The sequence below is a fragment of the Bos mutus genome, chromosome 26, assembly GCF_027580195.1.
Source record: "Bos mutus isolate GX-2022 chromosome 26, NWIPB_WYAK_1.1, whole genome shotgun sequence".
Taxonomy (NCBI): Eukaryota; Metazoa; Chordata; class Mammalia; order Artiodactyla; family Bovidae; genus Bos; species Bos mutus.
In genome coordinates this window covers 17,015,470-17,032,841 of record NC_091642.1, presented here as the reverse complement: position 1 = coordinate 17,032,841, position 17,372 = coordinate 17,015,470, and the positions used below count along the sequence as shown (strand labels likewise).

At 46.4% G+C, this 17,372-nt stretch overlaps 1 protein-coding gene across 3 annotated transcripts in view; it reads right to left on the bottom strand.

The window, feature by feature from the left end:
* Nucleotides 1–17,372, bottom strand: part of ABLIM1 (actin binding LIM protein 1) — a 328,489-nt gene that overhangs the window by 91,789 nt on the left and 219,328 nt on the right. For all 3 annotated transcript variants that reach the window (XM_070363328.1, XM_005900284.3, XM_070363327.1), the window contains exons 5-6: nt 15,157–15,283; nt 13,132–13,225 (exon numbers count right to left, since the gene is read on the bottom strand). In XM_070363328.1, coding sequence (XP_070219429.1) covers nt 13,132–13,225; nt 15,157–15,283 — 221 coding nt within the window. The remainder of the gene's footprint in view (nt 1–13,131; nt 13,226–15,156; nt 15,284–17,372) is intronic.

The window sequence follows — 17,372 nt, the reverse complement described above, 5'->3', positions numbered from 1 at the left end:
GAAGCCAATTTAATGTTCTAGGCTTTTACAAAAATGTGTTTCTTTATAAAGGAAGAAAACAAGAAAAAATTCTTGAAGTACTGTATGTTAGACACAGGTGACTCATTTATAATCTGATTTAAGTCTTTAAGAGGTAAAGATTATCCATATTTTACAACATGAGCATGCTGAGGCTCAGAGAGTTTAAGCAACTGGCTACCCATTGCTCGGCTCTAAATGTAGGTCCTGTAATCAAATCCTGGTGTGTGTGGCAGTGGCAGTTCTTTCTACTAAGCACACTTCCTCTCTCACCTTACCTACAGCCACTTCAAGCTCCAGAATTCCTCATCCTATGTTTCCAAGACGCCTCCAGCTTTGCGTTTACCTGCAGAGCCATGAAAATTTTTAGGTGGTTTATAAGCCGTTTTCATTTGCAAGGCCAGTCCAAAGTGTCCTTTTGGGAAAGGGATTAGTGAACCAGTTCATTTCCGCCAGGCTGGAGAGGCACCAGCTCTCACTGTCACCCCTCCTGGCACACTCCAAGCAGGTCCATCTGCTGGAGTTGGCACAGCATCCCTCACAAGACAAGAAGCCGTGAGGTCCAGGAAGAAAGCACGTTCAGGTGGAAAACGAGAGAGGAGGAAGCCTGTTCCTAGTAGGACAGGCAGAAGGGCCGCGTCACTGCCTGGGCCAAGGGGACTCAAGGCGCCCATCTCCCCTGGAGCACTCTCCATCTCCTGGACCCCGTGGACTGTCTCACATCCTCACCTAGAGAGAACGGAAGTTGTCCTAGTGACCTGAAGATGGTACCACGTTTCTTTCTCCCTCTCTTTCCCTTCCTCTTTCTCTCTCCCTATAGCTGCTCAGGGTCTTAGTTGCCAGGACGCAGGATACTTAGTTGCAGCATGTGGGATCTAGTTCCCTGACCAGAGATGAACCCAGACCCCCTGCACCTGGAGCGCAGAGTCTTAGGCACTGGGCCACCAGGGAAACTCCAATGGTTCCATGTTTCAATATCTAACCATCCCCCACCTCCAGCTGTACATTTGCTACAAGAGACTAAGTGGACAAAATATAAGGACACGGTAGAGCCAAGGTAACGCAACATACCACCTTTTGTCTGAGTTTTCATGAATCCAGAAGCTAGAGATCATTTCTTGAGACCTGAAGGGTTGTCACAATCCTCCCCACCCCCACCCCACACCCCCTAGAGATAAAACCTGGATTTCAGGAGAGGGGCTTGATCTGGGCATAGAAAGCCCATCTACCATCAGCCAGGTGGGCAGATCCAAGAGGGTTACAGGCATTTTCTAATAGGGATGACCTTTCAGATGGAGAAATGGATTCAGGTGAACCCACAAAGGTCAATGTACTTCATAATTAAATTAATAACGCTAGTCACAGATGGAAAAGATTTAGTATTTTAATTTTTCAAGCTTACACCCTGACTGAATACAAAAATGATTTGAAGTGGAAAATGGCACACAATAAGGATGCAATTAAACCAAATGGTAACATGAAATAAAAGAAACAAACAAGGTAGAAAAAAAGTGACCCAAGACATCAGTCACAGGAGCAAATGGAGATAAACTGCTCACTCTCACCTGCCTGTACCTACTCATTCCTCAAGATCCAAAGCTGACTTCTAACAATTGACAAGAATCTCTTTTAAACTCCAGGTCTTTTATGATGTGTGCCTCTTACTAGGCCCTCACACAACTGTGGGCCCCTAGTTATCTTGTGTACTGAGATATGTTGTCAAAGACTGAACTCTCTTTCTGCTCCGCCAAGAAAAGGTCATGACAATTACCTTGGAATTCACTGAAGGTCCCTGTGCAGGGCAGGTGAAGCACCCTGGAATCGATCCCTTAGAAGGAGGAGTATAGTCTTTCTTTTTAGGTTTATCATGGTGAAGGAGATATGAACAGAGCCAGGGATGGGAACAGGTGGGGACCAGCAGGAAGGGGAAGGATGGGTGCCCTGAGTCCATGAGAACACAGACACATAAGCTTTCTGTGGCTCAGGATGTGCTGGGTCCTGGAGAGGAGAATGAACAATTATGAGGTGTCATCACATCTGTGCTCAGAACAGTGGCCAGCCCAGAGACCCATCCCAACACTGAACTTGCTGGCCACCTGTCTAGGCAGGCTGGCTCTCTGCTGTTGGTTCTAGCTTTTTTTTTTTTTTTTTAATTAGAGTATAATTGCTTTACAGTGTTATTAGTTTCTGCTGTACAATGAAGTGAATCAGCTACATGTATACATCTATCCCCTCCTTCTTAGACCTCCTTCTCCCGCTCCCCAAGCCCACCCATCTAGGTCATCACAGAGCACCCAGCTGAGTTCCCTGTGCTATACAGCAGGTTCCCACTAGGGTCCTAGCTATTTCTAAAGTTCAATACCACCACTAAGAATTGCCCTCACACTAAAGACGCTGCAATAGCTTTGGGTACTCATGGGCCCTAGGGGTGCCCTGGACCCTGATTCCTAATTTTGGACTCAGACGCCCTATTACTTTTAGAAATGTATGCCTTATCTATCTGAGAATGAATCCTGAATCTCACATCTTCTGCGGCCCCTAAGGCAGGGCCACCAGCACATGCTCAATACTTCTTGCTGATTTCTCAGGAAGAGTCACGTTCCCCGACTCGGTTCAGCTGTCACCCCACCCCCACACTTCACCAGCAAGAAGCTAAACTCTCTGAAGTGGAATAACACTGAAAAGCAAAACATCTTTTTAACTCAAAACACAAACTCTTTTCAAAATGTCATTTCCGGAGAAGAAAGCCCTTCCGTTTGTGCTGGCAGAAATGGGGTGACTTTTTAAAATAAATATCAAACCTTTACTGCCTGTGAAGAGTCTTCTGTTACCCTGGCAACATATTTCCTCTTATCAATAATGTAGGACAAAGTGGATAACTTTGGGTGAATCAGAGAAATTTTCCTCCAACCATTTGTCATGTCAGCATGCTTCTTGTGCTCTACTGGGCTGATTCTTAATCTATTAATGATGCAGGGAATCAAATATTAGCACCAGGTTATTATCTGCAAATAAGATATTGTGACCAATGCATCAAAAACCATACTTCGAACTTAAACTTGAGTTTCCTTTCCCACGCTGGGGAGATTATATGTTAATCAGGTCACACACTATGATCAAGGGCACAGTTCTGTGCAATGACAACCTATGAGCATGCGAGGGAATGAAAGTTTAAAGCCCACAAAGGAAAGAAGCTCACAGACACTCTGGCACAAAGACGTTTATTGACTTGAATCTCTATTCTTGTCCCTTGTATGCGTATGTGCTAAGTCGCTTCAGTCGTGTCTGACTCTTTGCAACCCTACGGACTGTAGCCAGCCAGGCTCCTCTGTCCATGGGATTCTCCAGGCAAGAATACTGGAGTGGGTAGCCATTCCCTTCTCCAGGGGATCTTCCTGACCCTGGAACTAAACCTGGGTCTCCTGCATTGCAGGCAGATTCTTTACTGTCTGAGCCACCAGGGAAGCCCATTCTTGGGCTTTACCCACTTTCTAATAAGTGAAACTATCAAAGACTGGAAGAAAGGAGAGAGAGAAAGGAGAAGGGACTAACCTGGCTACTAATTATGCTAAAGATTTTCATGCCTTTATTTTCAAATCCTGCAGCTCTATGAGGTAGCAATTAGCAGCCTCATCTTACAGATATGGAAACTGAGAAATACTGGATTCCAACTCTCTATCACCTTGTATATCTCTGCACAGATGGATAGATGTATGTGTATGTATATCTGTCTACTTACCTACCTACCTACACTGAGATATCCACATGCCATAAAATTCACCTTTTTGGAAAAAAGTGTACAATTCAGTAGTTTTTAGTATTGATTGATTCACAGACTTGTGCAACCATCACTACTATCTAAGAACATTTCATCACCTCCAAACAAAACTCCATACCCATTGACAGTCATTTCCTTCTCCCGCCAGACCCGGGCAACAGCCAGCAGACTTGCTGTCTCTACAGATTTGCCCATTCTAGGAATCATCTAATTGGTGATCTTTTGTGACTAGCTTCTTTTACTTAGGATATTTTCAAGGTTCGTCCATTCTGTAGCAGGTAATCAGGACCTTGTTCTTTTTTATTGCTAAATAATATTTCTTTGTATGACTATAGCATATCTTGCTTAACTCATATTTAAGATAAAGCCATTTCTGCAGTTTATTGTTAACTTCTATTTTAAATTAGGAAAAGTGACCAGTGTATGCCTATATTGGAATGGCCTCAAAGCTCTTCTTGACTCTCCATGGAGCTCTGGGGCATCCTCAACCAGAGCTCTGTACACAAAGTGTGTTCCCTCATCTAAGACAGCACCATCCACCTACAATTGTCTCCATGGCCCAAGTCAGGTGCCCTTGTGGAGCCTCCAGCTGAGTAAAGAGGGCAAGACAGAATGAGGCATGACAATGTAGAAACGCCACAGACTCTGTGCACAGGGTCCCTGACCTTCGGCAACATTTGACACAGGAATAAAGGAAACCAAAGAAGCAGCAAATGTTTACTGCCCTGAAAATAGATATAGCAAGGCCACTGTTCAGATAGACTTTCCTCATCTCACCAGGAATTGGTCCTTCTGTAAGTTATTTCAGGAGGCAATTTAGTTACTTGTTCTCTGCAATGATTACTGCCACATGGATCATGAATCAGTGTGTGTGTACGTGTGTGTATGTGGGTGTGCATGTATGTTCATATGTGTTTCTATCTTCTGAGAACTGAGACTTCTAATCACAGTTCAGTTACCAGTCAGCCTCCAGGTTTCTAGCATAGCAGCCTCATCTGTAGATGGAGGTCAGTAGTAACTGCTTTCATCACTTTACAGGCCTATTGTGAGGATCAAATATTTATGAGATCACTTGTAGATGTTAACTATTTTTATTATGCAAAAGCCTGCTATTGTGGTGGTTCACTCTTCACCAGGGCAGAGACCATCTGACTCAAAACTTCTAATATTACTTGATTCTTTTCCCTTCCGTGATCCAGAAAAATATTTGGGTCCACAATTAAGGGGAAGGAGGTACAAATTCCTGGGGCCACAGTAGGAATGAGAAGAATGCAATTAGTTTTCTGCCTGAACATGGTTTATTAGCCTTGCTTGCATTTAAGGACACACACAGAACAAGAAAGGAGGGACTTCACAGTTCAGTCTGTCTCTGCAAATTATATGTTCAATGGTGACAAAAAGACCGTCTGCCATGCAAGTGCCCTGGAACAGCTTGTTTCCTCTCATTAGATAACAGGTGAGCCCAGACCAAGACCTACTCATTTCAGAACATGCTTAAAATACAGGAAAATGAAGGAAGCGGATGGGACCTCCAGTTTGTAATGTGTATTAGTTTTACAGGAACATCATAAACATTTGTCCTCGGGCTTTATGAAAAAGGAGTTTTAGTTGAAAAGTAAACAAAGTAAAAACAAAACAAGATAAAACAAAGCCACCATTTTTAATCCTTCAGAGAATCAAGGGAAAGGATTTGCTGAATCACGTGGTGAGTACACTTGCTACACTGCAGGGGATCCAGCAGGAAGGGTCTAAAGCCGGCCTAAGTCCTGTCCTTTGGTCCATCACTTCCAAGTTAACAGATAAAGACAGTGCTGCCCGTGGGTAGAGATGGAAAGGCACTAAGGACTGGCCACGGGCCACGTGTCAGGGGCTCTTACATCGTGAGACACTCGAATTGTAACAGAGCCTGTCACACATTCTTCCCAGGAGAGCACAAGCGGCATAGTAGACATCCCACCCCAGCACAATGTGGGCCACCAGCCCTTCTGGAAAGACAGGAGGATTGATTTCCTGGGTGTGGTGACCTGAGGAAGAAAGCCAGGGAGAGACTCGGAGCCCTGCCCTCCTCTCCTGGGAAGAATGCAGACACGCCACTTTCCTTTTGTCTCTGGGGTCTGAGCACAGGAGGCTCCGGTGCAGATGGCCAGGTGCCTGCTCAGGGTGGCCCTGTCTGCAGAGCCAGCCAATCCAGAGAGCACTGGTCTTGAAGGAATGTGAGAGAGCTTGGTAAACACTGAGCTCCCTGGGGGAGGGAGTTGTGCAAAAGGACAGACAAAGGGAACTCAAGACCACCCTCGGTCTGCAGATGGAACAGCCCTGGACAGGGATGGGGTGGACAGGCTCTTTTCCTTTACCCTCCAGACTTCTGTGTCCAGTTTGACATTTGCTTTTTTCTTTTTTTTTTCTGTATTGCATTCATTTTGCAATGATTTTGTTGCTGCTTTCTTTCTTGGGAAAGTTGGCAGGTAACAACCTGAATCCAGGAAATGAAGTATGTCGGAGTCTGAGATCTCCTAGGACCATCCAACAAAAAGATGGAAGGAAATTCACACCAAAGGGATGCCCCTAATGTCTACTGACATCTGTGACCTAAGTCTGAAGGCTCACGCCGAGTCCTGTTACCTCTGGGCTGCTAGAGCAGAAGCGAGCAGGGTGGGTGTAGGGAAGGGAAGTAGGACCAGAAGGAGGAAGGTTGCTCTGAGAAGAGTTTAGAGATGGAGATGGAGAGAGCAGGCTGTTGGCTGTATCTCACGCAAATCTGCTTTTGGACTTCTTAGTTAGGAGGCAGGTTGTAAGCATTTTCAGAACACGCCTGAATTTATAGGTTAATTAGCATAAGCTCTAAAAGATGTGCCACTTATAGCAAGATGACCCTCAAAACAAGCTAATGAGAAAACTACAGTTTGAGTGTATGCTATATGCTGAGTGTTCTAGAAAAATCTCTCCAGAAAAAAAGAACTGCTGGCTCTGACCCCTTAGATCTAAGACAAGGAGAATTATAGAATTCAGATCCTTAGAACCAAAGGAAATTTAGAGGTCAAGTGGCCCAAGTCTTGGATTTACATGTATAGTTTAACATTTGTATATTAAAGAAAAAATCAAGGTTCAAAGAAATTGATTTGCCCAAGGTCACACAGCTGTGAATTCCAGAACCAAAAGTAGATCCCTGATTTCCTATCACTGAAGCCCTTTTCATTAAAACACATGAAGGCTCTCCTCCCCATCCCCTCAAGCCCACATCCTGGGAAGGGTTTATCCCAGCAATCTCACTACTGGGCACATGAGAAGACCATAATTCAAAAAGACACATGTACCCCAGTGTTCATAGAAGCACTATTTACAACAGCCAGGACAGGGAAGTAACCTAAGTATCCATCAACAGAGGAATGGGTAAAGGAGATGTCTTACATATACACAATGGAATATTACTCAGCCATTACAACAGAATCAAATAGGGTGGTTTGTAGAGATGTGGATAGACCTCGAGTCTGTCATACAGCGTGAAATAAGTCAGAAAGAAAAACAAATATATTAACGCACATATATGGAATCTAGAAAAATGGGACTGATGAACCTATCTGCAGGGCAGGAACAGAGACACAGACAGATAATGGACTTGTGGACACAGTGGGGGAAGGAGACGGTGTGATGCATTGAGAGAGCAGCACTGTCATATATACACGACCACGTGTAGGACAGACAGGTAGTGGGCAGCTGCCGTGCAGCACAGGGAGCTATAGTGCTCAGTGCTCCGTGACGACCTACAGGGGTGCAAGCAGGAGGTGGGAGGGAGGCTCAGGAGGGAGCAGATACATGTAAACATACAGCTGATTCATGTTGTACAGCAGAAACTGACATAACATTGTGAAACAATTACATCCCCCAAAAGAAAAAAACAATAACAGAGGGAGACAGAATTTTAGAACAGGAGAGGGAAGGGGGCAGCCATGGGACAGGTCCTCTTCCTTTACCTTCCACACTTCTATGTCCGGAAGTCCTTTTACCTATATATGCAGATAGTCTCAAAGAGGCTAAATGACCTGTCCCAAATTCCTCAGGAGTTACTGACATAGCTGAGCCTGGAGCTCCTTGATCACTGTTCCAGGACCTTTCTCCTTCTTAAAGCTCCTTCAGGTGTCTGGTGGTATCCCGGACGAAACACGTCCAGAGAAGCGGTCTCAGGACATCTCTGATGCTCGGTGAGGGTTCCATTAAAACCACATCAGAGCTTCAGCCCTCACTGGGATGAGACTTGTGTAAGTTTCCATGTTGACTGAAATGGTGCCCCCCTCCCTACCACCAAAGATATATCCACACAAAATCTCTGGAACCTTGGCATGTCTGAAAAAAGGGGTTTTGCAGATGTAATTAAGCTAAGGATCCTGGGATGAAGGAATCATCTTGGAAGAGCCTATGTGTGTGAAATCTCTTCTGTCGTGTCTGACTCTTTGTGACCCTATGGACTGTAGCCCGCCAGGCTCCTCTGCCCACGGAACTCTCCAGGCAAGAATACTAGAGTGGGTTGCCATGCCCTCCTCCAGGGGATCCTCCCGACCCAGGGATCAAACCCGCATCTCTTACGTCTCCTGCATCAGCAGATGGGTTCTTTATCACCAGCGCCACCTGGGATGCTGATGAACCTTAAATCCAATGATAAGGGACCTTCTAAGAGAAAGAGGTTTGACACAGACGGAAGCAGGGCACAGAGGGGAAGGCTCTGTGCAGACCAAGGCAGAGGTCAGGGTTATGTAGCCACAGCCACCAGAGTCTGGAAGAGGCAAAGAAAGATCCTCCCCTAGAGCCTTGTAAAGGAGCCCTGCCAACACTTCAGTTGTGGACTTCTGGCCCCAGAACTGTGAGAGAAAGTTTCTGTGGTTCTAAGCCATCACTGTTACAGAAGACACGGGGAACTCACAATACATTCACAATCTCTACGGGTAAAATCAATCAGAAACAACAGCAACAACAAAACCAAACATCACAGACTGGAAAGGCAAAATGTGGTATGTCCATACAATGGAATATTATTCAGCCTGAAAAAGAAAGAAAAAACTGTCACACACTACCACATGGACGAAACTTGCGGACATTACACTAAGTGAAAAAGTGAGAGTAAAAAGTGAAAGTCGCTCAGTCGTGTCTGACTCTTTGCAACCCCCATGGACTATACAGTCCATGGAATTCTCCAGGCCAGAATACTGGAGTGGGTAGCTGTTCTCTTCTCCAGGAGATCTTCCCAACCCAGGGATCGAACCCAGGTATCCCACATTTGCAGGTGGATTCTTTACCAGCTGAGCCACCAGGGAAGCCCAAGTGAAAAAGGGCCATCACAAAAACAAACGAACAAACAAGACCCCACAAATACTGTATGACTCCATTTATACGAGATGCCCAGAGCAGTCAAATGCATAGAGACAAAGTGGAATGGTCACTGCCAAGTGCTGTGGGGAGAGGGGGATGGGGAGTTACAGTTTAATAAGCACAGATTTCAGTTTTATAAGACATAAAGGGCTACAGAGCTGGATGCTGGTGATGGTTTCACAACATCATAAATCTATGTAATACACGGAACTGTACTCTGAAGCATGGCTAAGACGTTACATTTTATGTCATGTGGCATATGCTCAGTTGTGTCCAACTCCCTGTGACTCCATGGACTGCAGTCCACCAAGCTCCTCTCCATGGGATTCTGCAGGTGAGAATACTGGAGTGGGTTGCCATTTCCTACTCCAGGTATATTATGTGGATTTCACTGTAATTTTAAAAATGGGGAATACCCAAACCAAAACAAGGATTATAGTATTTACAACAAATCAGACCCATCCTGCTGCACCTACAGTGGATCAGAGAATAAAGGTGGAAGGAGGAGCTCAGGGTTTTCTGCTGGGAGCTGGGCCAGGCTGACTCACGAGCTGTCACATGTCGGCGTGCTCACAGCACAGGATGATTTTCCAGATCACACACCCATCTGAGAGGGACAGCACGCCCAGTGGGTGGGTCTTGACTCTGCCCAGAACCCTGCTGCAAACTGCTCCCAGAAGCCCCACCTCTGTGGGTCTGTGTGGAAAGGATGCAAGGTTTCACCCCCACCATTGGCCCTCACGGAGGCCTGAAGCCAACGTGGTAAGGGGCCCTCACAGCCCCTACAAGCATCTAAGTACTTGGCCTCCAGGGAAAAAGCAGAGCGAGCAGATGTGTCTTCAACACGGCATGTTCTTGGATCCAGTTTTCTTTTAGAGATTCCTTCCCATAGCAGTTGAACTAAATCTGAAGGTAATCAACACCCGCCCCCCTCAGTCCTTTTCTCTCCCCAACTCTTTTTTGGGGGGACACAGTCCCACATATGGCCTGAGGAGAGAGCTGCCTCCATACACGCTGTCTACAAATGTGGGGCCTCCAAGCTGGGGGCGGCATTCAGTCTTCCTGTCCCTTTAGCTATAGCCAAACATCTGGGAAATAGTTCTGGTGTTTTATTTATTTGTTACTGAATTAGAATCAACATACAATATTATATTAGTTTCAGGAGTACAGCATAGTGATTTGGTATTTTCATGCATGGATCACTCCATAAGTCTAAACCCCATCTTCCTGCTGTTTTAAAATGAAATTTCCTAACTGCTCCCACCTCAACAGGTTTATTTCAGCCCCATGTAGCAGATCAAACTTGGGAAGCTCAAAGGAAATGCTGTTGAGTCTCTCAGGGCTCCTTGCTCTGTGGAGGGACGAGGGACACATTCAGAGGACAGACAAGGACCACTGCACTTGTGTCTTGGGATGAGAGGGCTGGACTTGAAGCGACAACTCTGGATGCATCACACCCACTTCTCCAATAGCTTTCTTAAGCATGTGCATGACCTTGGGCCCCAAACCCAGCCTTGAAGTATCCTTGGACTCGCAATAAAAGCCTTCTTGGAAGGGCCAGGAAAAATCCCCCTTGCCGCAACTGTGTGTGGGTGGTGGGGGTCCACTTCTCAGGTGTCACTCCAGCCAGCAGCACCACTGTTTGCAGTCCAAAGCTCTCCTCTACGTGCCCTCCCTGTCTTCCCCCTACTCCATTTCCATCCATTAATGTATTTCATTTGAGGTGAAATTCACATAACATCAGATACACCATGTTAAAGGGAACAACTCCATGACATCTAGGATATTCACAAGGTTCTGCAACCACTTCCTCTATTTCCCAAGCAGATTCATCACCCTAAGTGGGAACCAATAAGCAGTTACTCCCCACTCTCTCCCTGCCCTCAAGTTCAGGTAACTGCTTTCTCTATGGATCTACCTATTCTGGATATTTCACGCAAATAGAATCATATAGTATGTGGTCTTCTGTGACCGCTTCTACCACTTGGCATGATGTTTTCAAGGTACACGCATGCTGTGGCATGTGTCAGAATTCCTTCCTAAGGCTGAGGGACAGGCATGGGTTGTTTTCCCTTCTGCCTGGTGTGAGCCGAGCTGCTGTGAAGAGGGGGGCACACTCATTTGAGGACTCCCTCCCATTCTTCACACAGCAGTCTGATCCTATCACATGACGCTCCAGCTACAATCACTTCAATACTTCCCACCATCCTCAAGGTAAAGCCAAACTCCTGACAGTGATTTCTGAGGTCCTCACACTCGGGCCCCTCCCTTCCTCCAGCATCCTCTCTCTCACCCATACCCCTGCCCAAATGACTTGGTTTCTTGGGTATGCTGTACTTGTCCTTGCTGCTGAGCCTCTGCCATTGCGGTTTCCTCTTCCCGAAACACTGTTCCTCTGGGTCAGGAACTGCACTGACAACCTGCATCCCAAATCTAATTAGCTGGACTAGGTCCAGCACAGAGCCAGCACTGCCCCCTGTCCTGCATTTCATGGGCAGGAAGGCATCATGGGGCTTGCTGTGGGATTAGGAAGACTACACCCACAGAAGATGCCCAGGGACACCTTGGGGGCCACTCAGATTCATGTCCTGGGTCCCTGGACCACACCCTGCTGGGAAATTTGAATGTGGTGATGTGGATATACTGACTGGTGTCTGTAGACGCAATGTGACGAGTTGCCCGGTCACGTTCCCAGGGCCCCATTGGGCGTCCTGACTCACCTCTGCTCAGCACACAGCCTCACCCTGAGACTTGGGGTGGGTGTGAGGCAATGCTTACTTCTGCTGTGTGTGTGTGTGTGTGCTCGGTGGTGTCCAACTCTTTGTGACCCTGTGGACTGTAGCCCTCCAGGCTCCTCTGTCCATGGAATTCTCTAGGCAAGAATACTGGAGTGGGTTGCCATTTTCTCCTGCAGGGGATCTTCCTGACCCAGGGATCGAACCCAGGGGTCTTGTATCTCCTGTACTAGCAGGCAGATTCTTTACCACTGAGCCACCTGGGAAGCCCTTACTTTTTCCATGAGAGTGGGTTAATATCTCACAGGCCTGTGGGCAGGCGGGCAGTGACTCTCTGACCTCTGGCCCTAAGTCTACTGATGGCGCCAACTCAGGAGCTCAGTTCCGCCCAGAGGCAGAAGGTGGTGGGGCGACTGCTGAGAAAGCAGGAACCAAGCTTCCCGGTGCGAGGCAGTCAGTCACACCAGAACTTGACAGCCTTCTGTCAGCCTGGGCCACAGGACGTTCTGGGTCACAGGATGTGGTTTTCTAAGGGTGAGGAAGCCTACGCCCTCACCTCTAACGACTTTTTTCTCTTAACTTCCATTCAGAGCCTCTGTTCCCTGAGTCTGTACGCTCCCATTTGTACACACATGAGCACCCACACATGTGCACACACAGATATGCGGGCACATATTGTAGCCTAGTTGGTAAAGAATCTGCCTGCAGTGCAGGAAACTGGGGTTCGATCCCTGGGTTGGGAAGATCCCCTGGAGAAGGAAATGGCAACCCACTCCAGTATCCTTGCCTGGAAAATCGCATGGACAGAGGAGCCTGGTGGGCTGCAGGCCACGGGGTCTCAAAGAGTAGGGTATGACTGAGCAATTAACACTTACTCACTTACTTATACACACATTTGTACACACAGACACATGTGGCTCGAACACAGTCTTCATTTCCTCTTTTCTAACTTCTAAATAAAAAGAACAGTTTAATAAAGCCGTTCCTCCTACATAATTCCTCATAGACTCTTTTCCATTCTTTTTTTCCCTCATATTCTCTATCCTTCCAGTTTCCAGCATGAAGTAGACACTGCCTGAGAAGACAGTGTCACACAGACATTCTCTAAGTGATCTGTCACCTGCAACTACTTTCTTTCCTCTGCACGTGAGAAAAAGATGGAAAAAGAGACCCTTGTGTGTTTCCGAGAGCCTTGAGGACCATGACGGTGGTTCTGATGGCAGCCCGTGTGTCACTTACCTCCAGGACTTTCCCTGTGATGAACTGGTGGCAGGCTTCACATTTTACCCCGAAGAGCCCCTGGTAGTCCTTTTCACAATATGGAGCACCATCCCTGCAGGACAAACACAGCTCAGCTTCCGAGGGCAGGACAGATGCCCAGACCCCATCTCTCTCCGACCAGTTGCACAGAAGGGGAGAAGAAGTTATTTCTCGCTCAACTACCATTCACATGCCTGGAGGAGACCTGGTGGGGCAGAGTCAAAATCCACAGGAGCAAACTCTCCAGAGAGAGCGCTGAGGTTCTCCAAGCCACATGGGAGTAACAGCCAAATGGCTGTCGCTGCTCATTCCTTGACTGCCTCAGACCTCACTAGCAAAAACCATGGCGTCCCTCTCTTGCAGCACCAGGCCTGACGGGCTTCAGCTGCAGTCCCACACTCCTCTTCCTTGTCTCCTCCCCCACACCTCCTTGATTCACACACCAGAGCCTCCTAAGAGCGTGGCGACGCCTTCTCCTTGGCCCTGAGGGAGCCTGGGGGCCCAGGGCCTCTCAGCCATCCTCCTGCAACTGTCTTCATTTACCTCTTGCATGCGTGCTAAGTCACTTCAGTCGTGTCCGACTCTCTGCGACCCTATGGACTGTAGCCCGCCAGGCTCCTCTGTCCATGGCATTCTCCAGGCAAGAACACTGGAGTGGGTTGCCATGCCCCCCTCCTCCAGGGGATCATCCCCACCCGAGGATCAAACCTGCATCTCTTACGTCTCCTGCATTGGCAGGCGGGTTCTTTACCACTAGCACCACCTCATTTACCTCATGACACAGTTAAAAGATCATGTTCTAGGTGTGCCATCGCATGGGAGAGTTAAAACGTCTCCAGACAGCCCAGTTACCTAGCTCTGCACAGGCATCGGTGTTAAAAGCGGAGCAGTTCTCTTTGGCTGTGCCTCAGAATCACCTGTGTAGTTTCTGCCTCCTGAATACCAGGGTTTGCTTTACCCCAGATCTGCAGAATTAGATTTCTAGGGGGTGGGGCCCAAGCTACTTATTTTGTTTCATTGTGTATATTCATACATTAAATTCATTAAAAAAAATTTTTTTAAATAGATGCTGGTTGGAGAACATTTTTAAAAGTGGATAGGGAAAAAAAAAAAAATTCGGAGAAGGCAATGGCACCCCACTCCAGTACTCTTGCCTGGAAAATCCCATGGATGGAGGAGCCTGGTAGGCTGCAGTCCATGGGGTCGCTAAGAGTCGGACACGACTGAGCGACTTCCCTTTTACTTTTCACTTTCATGCATTGGAGAAGGAAATGGCAACCTACTCCAGTGTTCTTGCCTGGAGAATCCCAGGGACGGGGGAGCCTGGTGGGCTGCCGTCTATGGGGTCGCACAGAGTCGGACACGACTGAAGTGACTTAGCAGAGGGGAAAATTTTCCCTTACTGCCTCTAGGCCCTCCCCTCACCCCATGCTCATTCTTTCCTCAATTTAAAAGGTAACCACTGTAACTAGCTTTTCAAGGTCACATTAAACAAAACCCTCAAAACGTCACCTGCTCTAGCTCTTCTCTACACCAGCCTCTGACTCTAAGGAACCTACTCCAGAGTGGTCCTAATGGGCTCTGTGCCTGGACACTGAGTTTTTTTAGGGGGGGTGGGGGCAGGGGAGGGCCAGCAGACATGGCTGAGACCTGAATGAAGGATAAAGGTTTACTATCAGTAGTTTCAAATGGGGAGGGGGAATTAGCAAAAGTAAAATTACTAAATGCTTAACTGGTTGCAACATATAGCCTACCATTATGTCAGCTTCGTTAATTGTTACATTAGGCAACGATGAACATTTAATTAAATTTATAGTGGGCAACAACAGAAGAATAAAATTCCTTTCCAAAGTTTCATAGCAAAAAGTTCATATGGATTGTGGAATGTGAAGGTCTTTCATCACGTCTGATGGGCTGGGCTGGGGTGTATTCCTAGAGCGCAGGGCAGCCCACGATGCCCCACCCCTGCTGAAGGATCCATCCGCGCCTGCGCCCCAGGCTTACTTGCTGATGTACTCGCCGGTGAGGACTTTCCCGCAGGACTTGCACTTAAAGCAACCCAAGTGCCACTGCTTTTCCAGCGCCAGCAGGGCCTGTCCATTCTTGATGTCTCGTCCGCAGCCAGCGCAATCTGGAAAAGAGCAGCCGCCGGGCCTTACTCCACGTTTGTTAAATCCATAGTTTTGCTAATCCAAGCAGGTGGGCCCCAGCATGCACCCACTACACACTCAATAACTATTTACTTAAGCGCCATTTCATTCCGCGTTCCTGCCCTGCACAAAATCTTCCCCAGGAGACTCGCAGACCCCCCATCCTCCCTTAGCGCGGGAACATCATGAGCCTCAGCAGATCCAAGGGCCTGGATGTCCTTCTGTTTATTTCCTTGGGGGTGATTTAAATAGCCTCTGAGCTCCAGCTGGCCCAGAGAATATTTAATTATAGCGTCCTGGCTGTGATTTTAAGAAGGCGCTCATCAGCCTTTATTAATTGAGGGCACCTGTGAGTAGCTAAGTACCAGCTCCCCCTCCCCTTCCCATGCCGGCTGCCTCCCTAATACTATATATGCGACTTCTGGAACAATGCCCATAAGTCTCATTTTTGTAAACAGGACTCTACTTCCTTATCACCCTAAACCAGACTTTCTAAAATTTGTGATCATCAATTCAATGGCTCTTAATTTCTCAGCTTTAAATTCTCCGTGGCAGGATCCTGTGAAGAAGATAAAGAAGAAAGTATTTCTTCACAGTAAAGAGTGTAGGCCCTGGAATGGGACGCCTTGGTTCTGAACCCCAGCTCGCTGTTGGCTAACCACGTGACCCAGGCTAGTTCCCCCCTTTTCTAGCCTTGGGGTCCTCATATGAAAGCCAGGATGTTATTAGTGCTTGTCTCAAGTTCTCTGATGAGGATTCAATGGAATAAAGGACTCAGGTCTCTCTGAAAGTTTGCTATTATTATAGTTGCTGTTATTCTGATTATTAGAAACATCATTATTAGGGAAGCTGAGTATTTAAAAGAACCCAGAAGAATGTATAGGCATACACCGTTTTATTGTGCTTCGAAGATAATACTTTTTTTTGTAACAAATTCAAGATTTGTGGCAATGCTACATCAAGTTTATTGGCACCATCTTTTCAAAAACCTTTGCTCACTTCTAATTCTCCCAATTTTTCAAACTTTTTCATTATTATTATATCTGTTACGGTAATCTGTGATCAGTCATATTTGATGTTACTATTATGACTCACTGAAGGCTCAGATGGTAGCATTTTTTTCAGCAATATTTTCTAATTCAGGTGCGTACATTGCTGTTTTAGACATAATGCTATCGCACACTCAGCAGACTACAACATAGAGTAAAGATAACTTTCATATGCACTGGGAAAGCAAAAAATTTGTGTGGCTCATTTAACTGCTGTATTTGCCTTACTGTGGTGGTCTTGAACCAATCCACTGAGCATGCATTATCTCTAAGGCTTGCATGTAAATTGGGCAACCTTTCTGGAGAGCAATTTAAATGTCTAGAGACATTTAAAATCAATGTGCCTGAGAAAGGGAAAGAAAGCATTGCTGGCAGCTTGCCCCTGATATCCCCAATTGATCACAAAAATCATTCAGAGAATAAAGAAATGTGCAGATAAGGCCTCTCGGTACACAAAGTGATTCAACACCCCCCTCTTCTGACCACATCTGTGGCTGCTGCTCCTGTACTAACGATGACATTTCTAGGCCAACTTGAATTCTCTCTCTTCTAGAAAAACTTTCCTATAGTACCCGGCACAAGCTCAAGTCCCATAAAAATTCCTTCAAATGTCATCCAGCAGTGACTCACAATTATTCTGGTTTTCTTCCTTGCTGAGGTTTAAGTACACCTGACTTTTATTTTTTGACTGCAGATGTGTTTCTGGTGACCTTGGGTCACTCAGTATTTACACAACCTTTAGATCCAGCAATCTCATGGCTAAAATTTCACTCTGCAAATAAATTTTGAAAAGGATGTGCATGTGAATGTATGTGTGTTTGTCCCCTGAAAAAACAATACAACTGAAACCAACATATGTGGACATTAATGAGAAAGTGGTTAAATTAATTATAGTATAGTCATTAATGGGATACTATACACTGTTAAAAAGAATAAGGTAGATTTGTGTGCAGACATGGAAAGATGTCCAGAATAGATTGGGTAAAAAAATAAGCTGTAAAACAGTATGTACAATATAAGC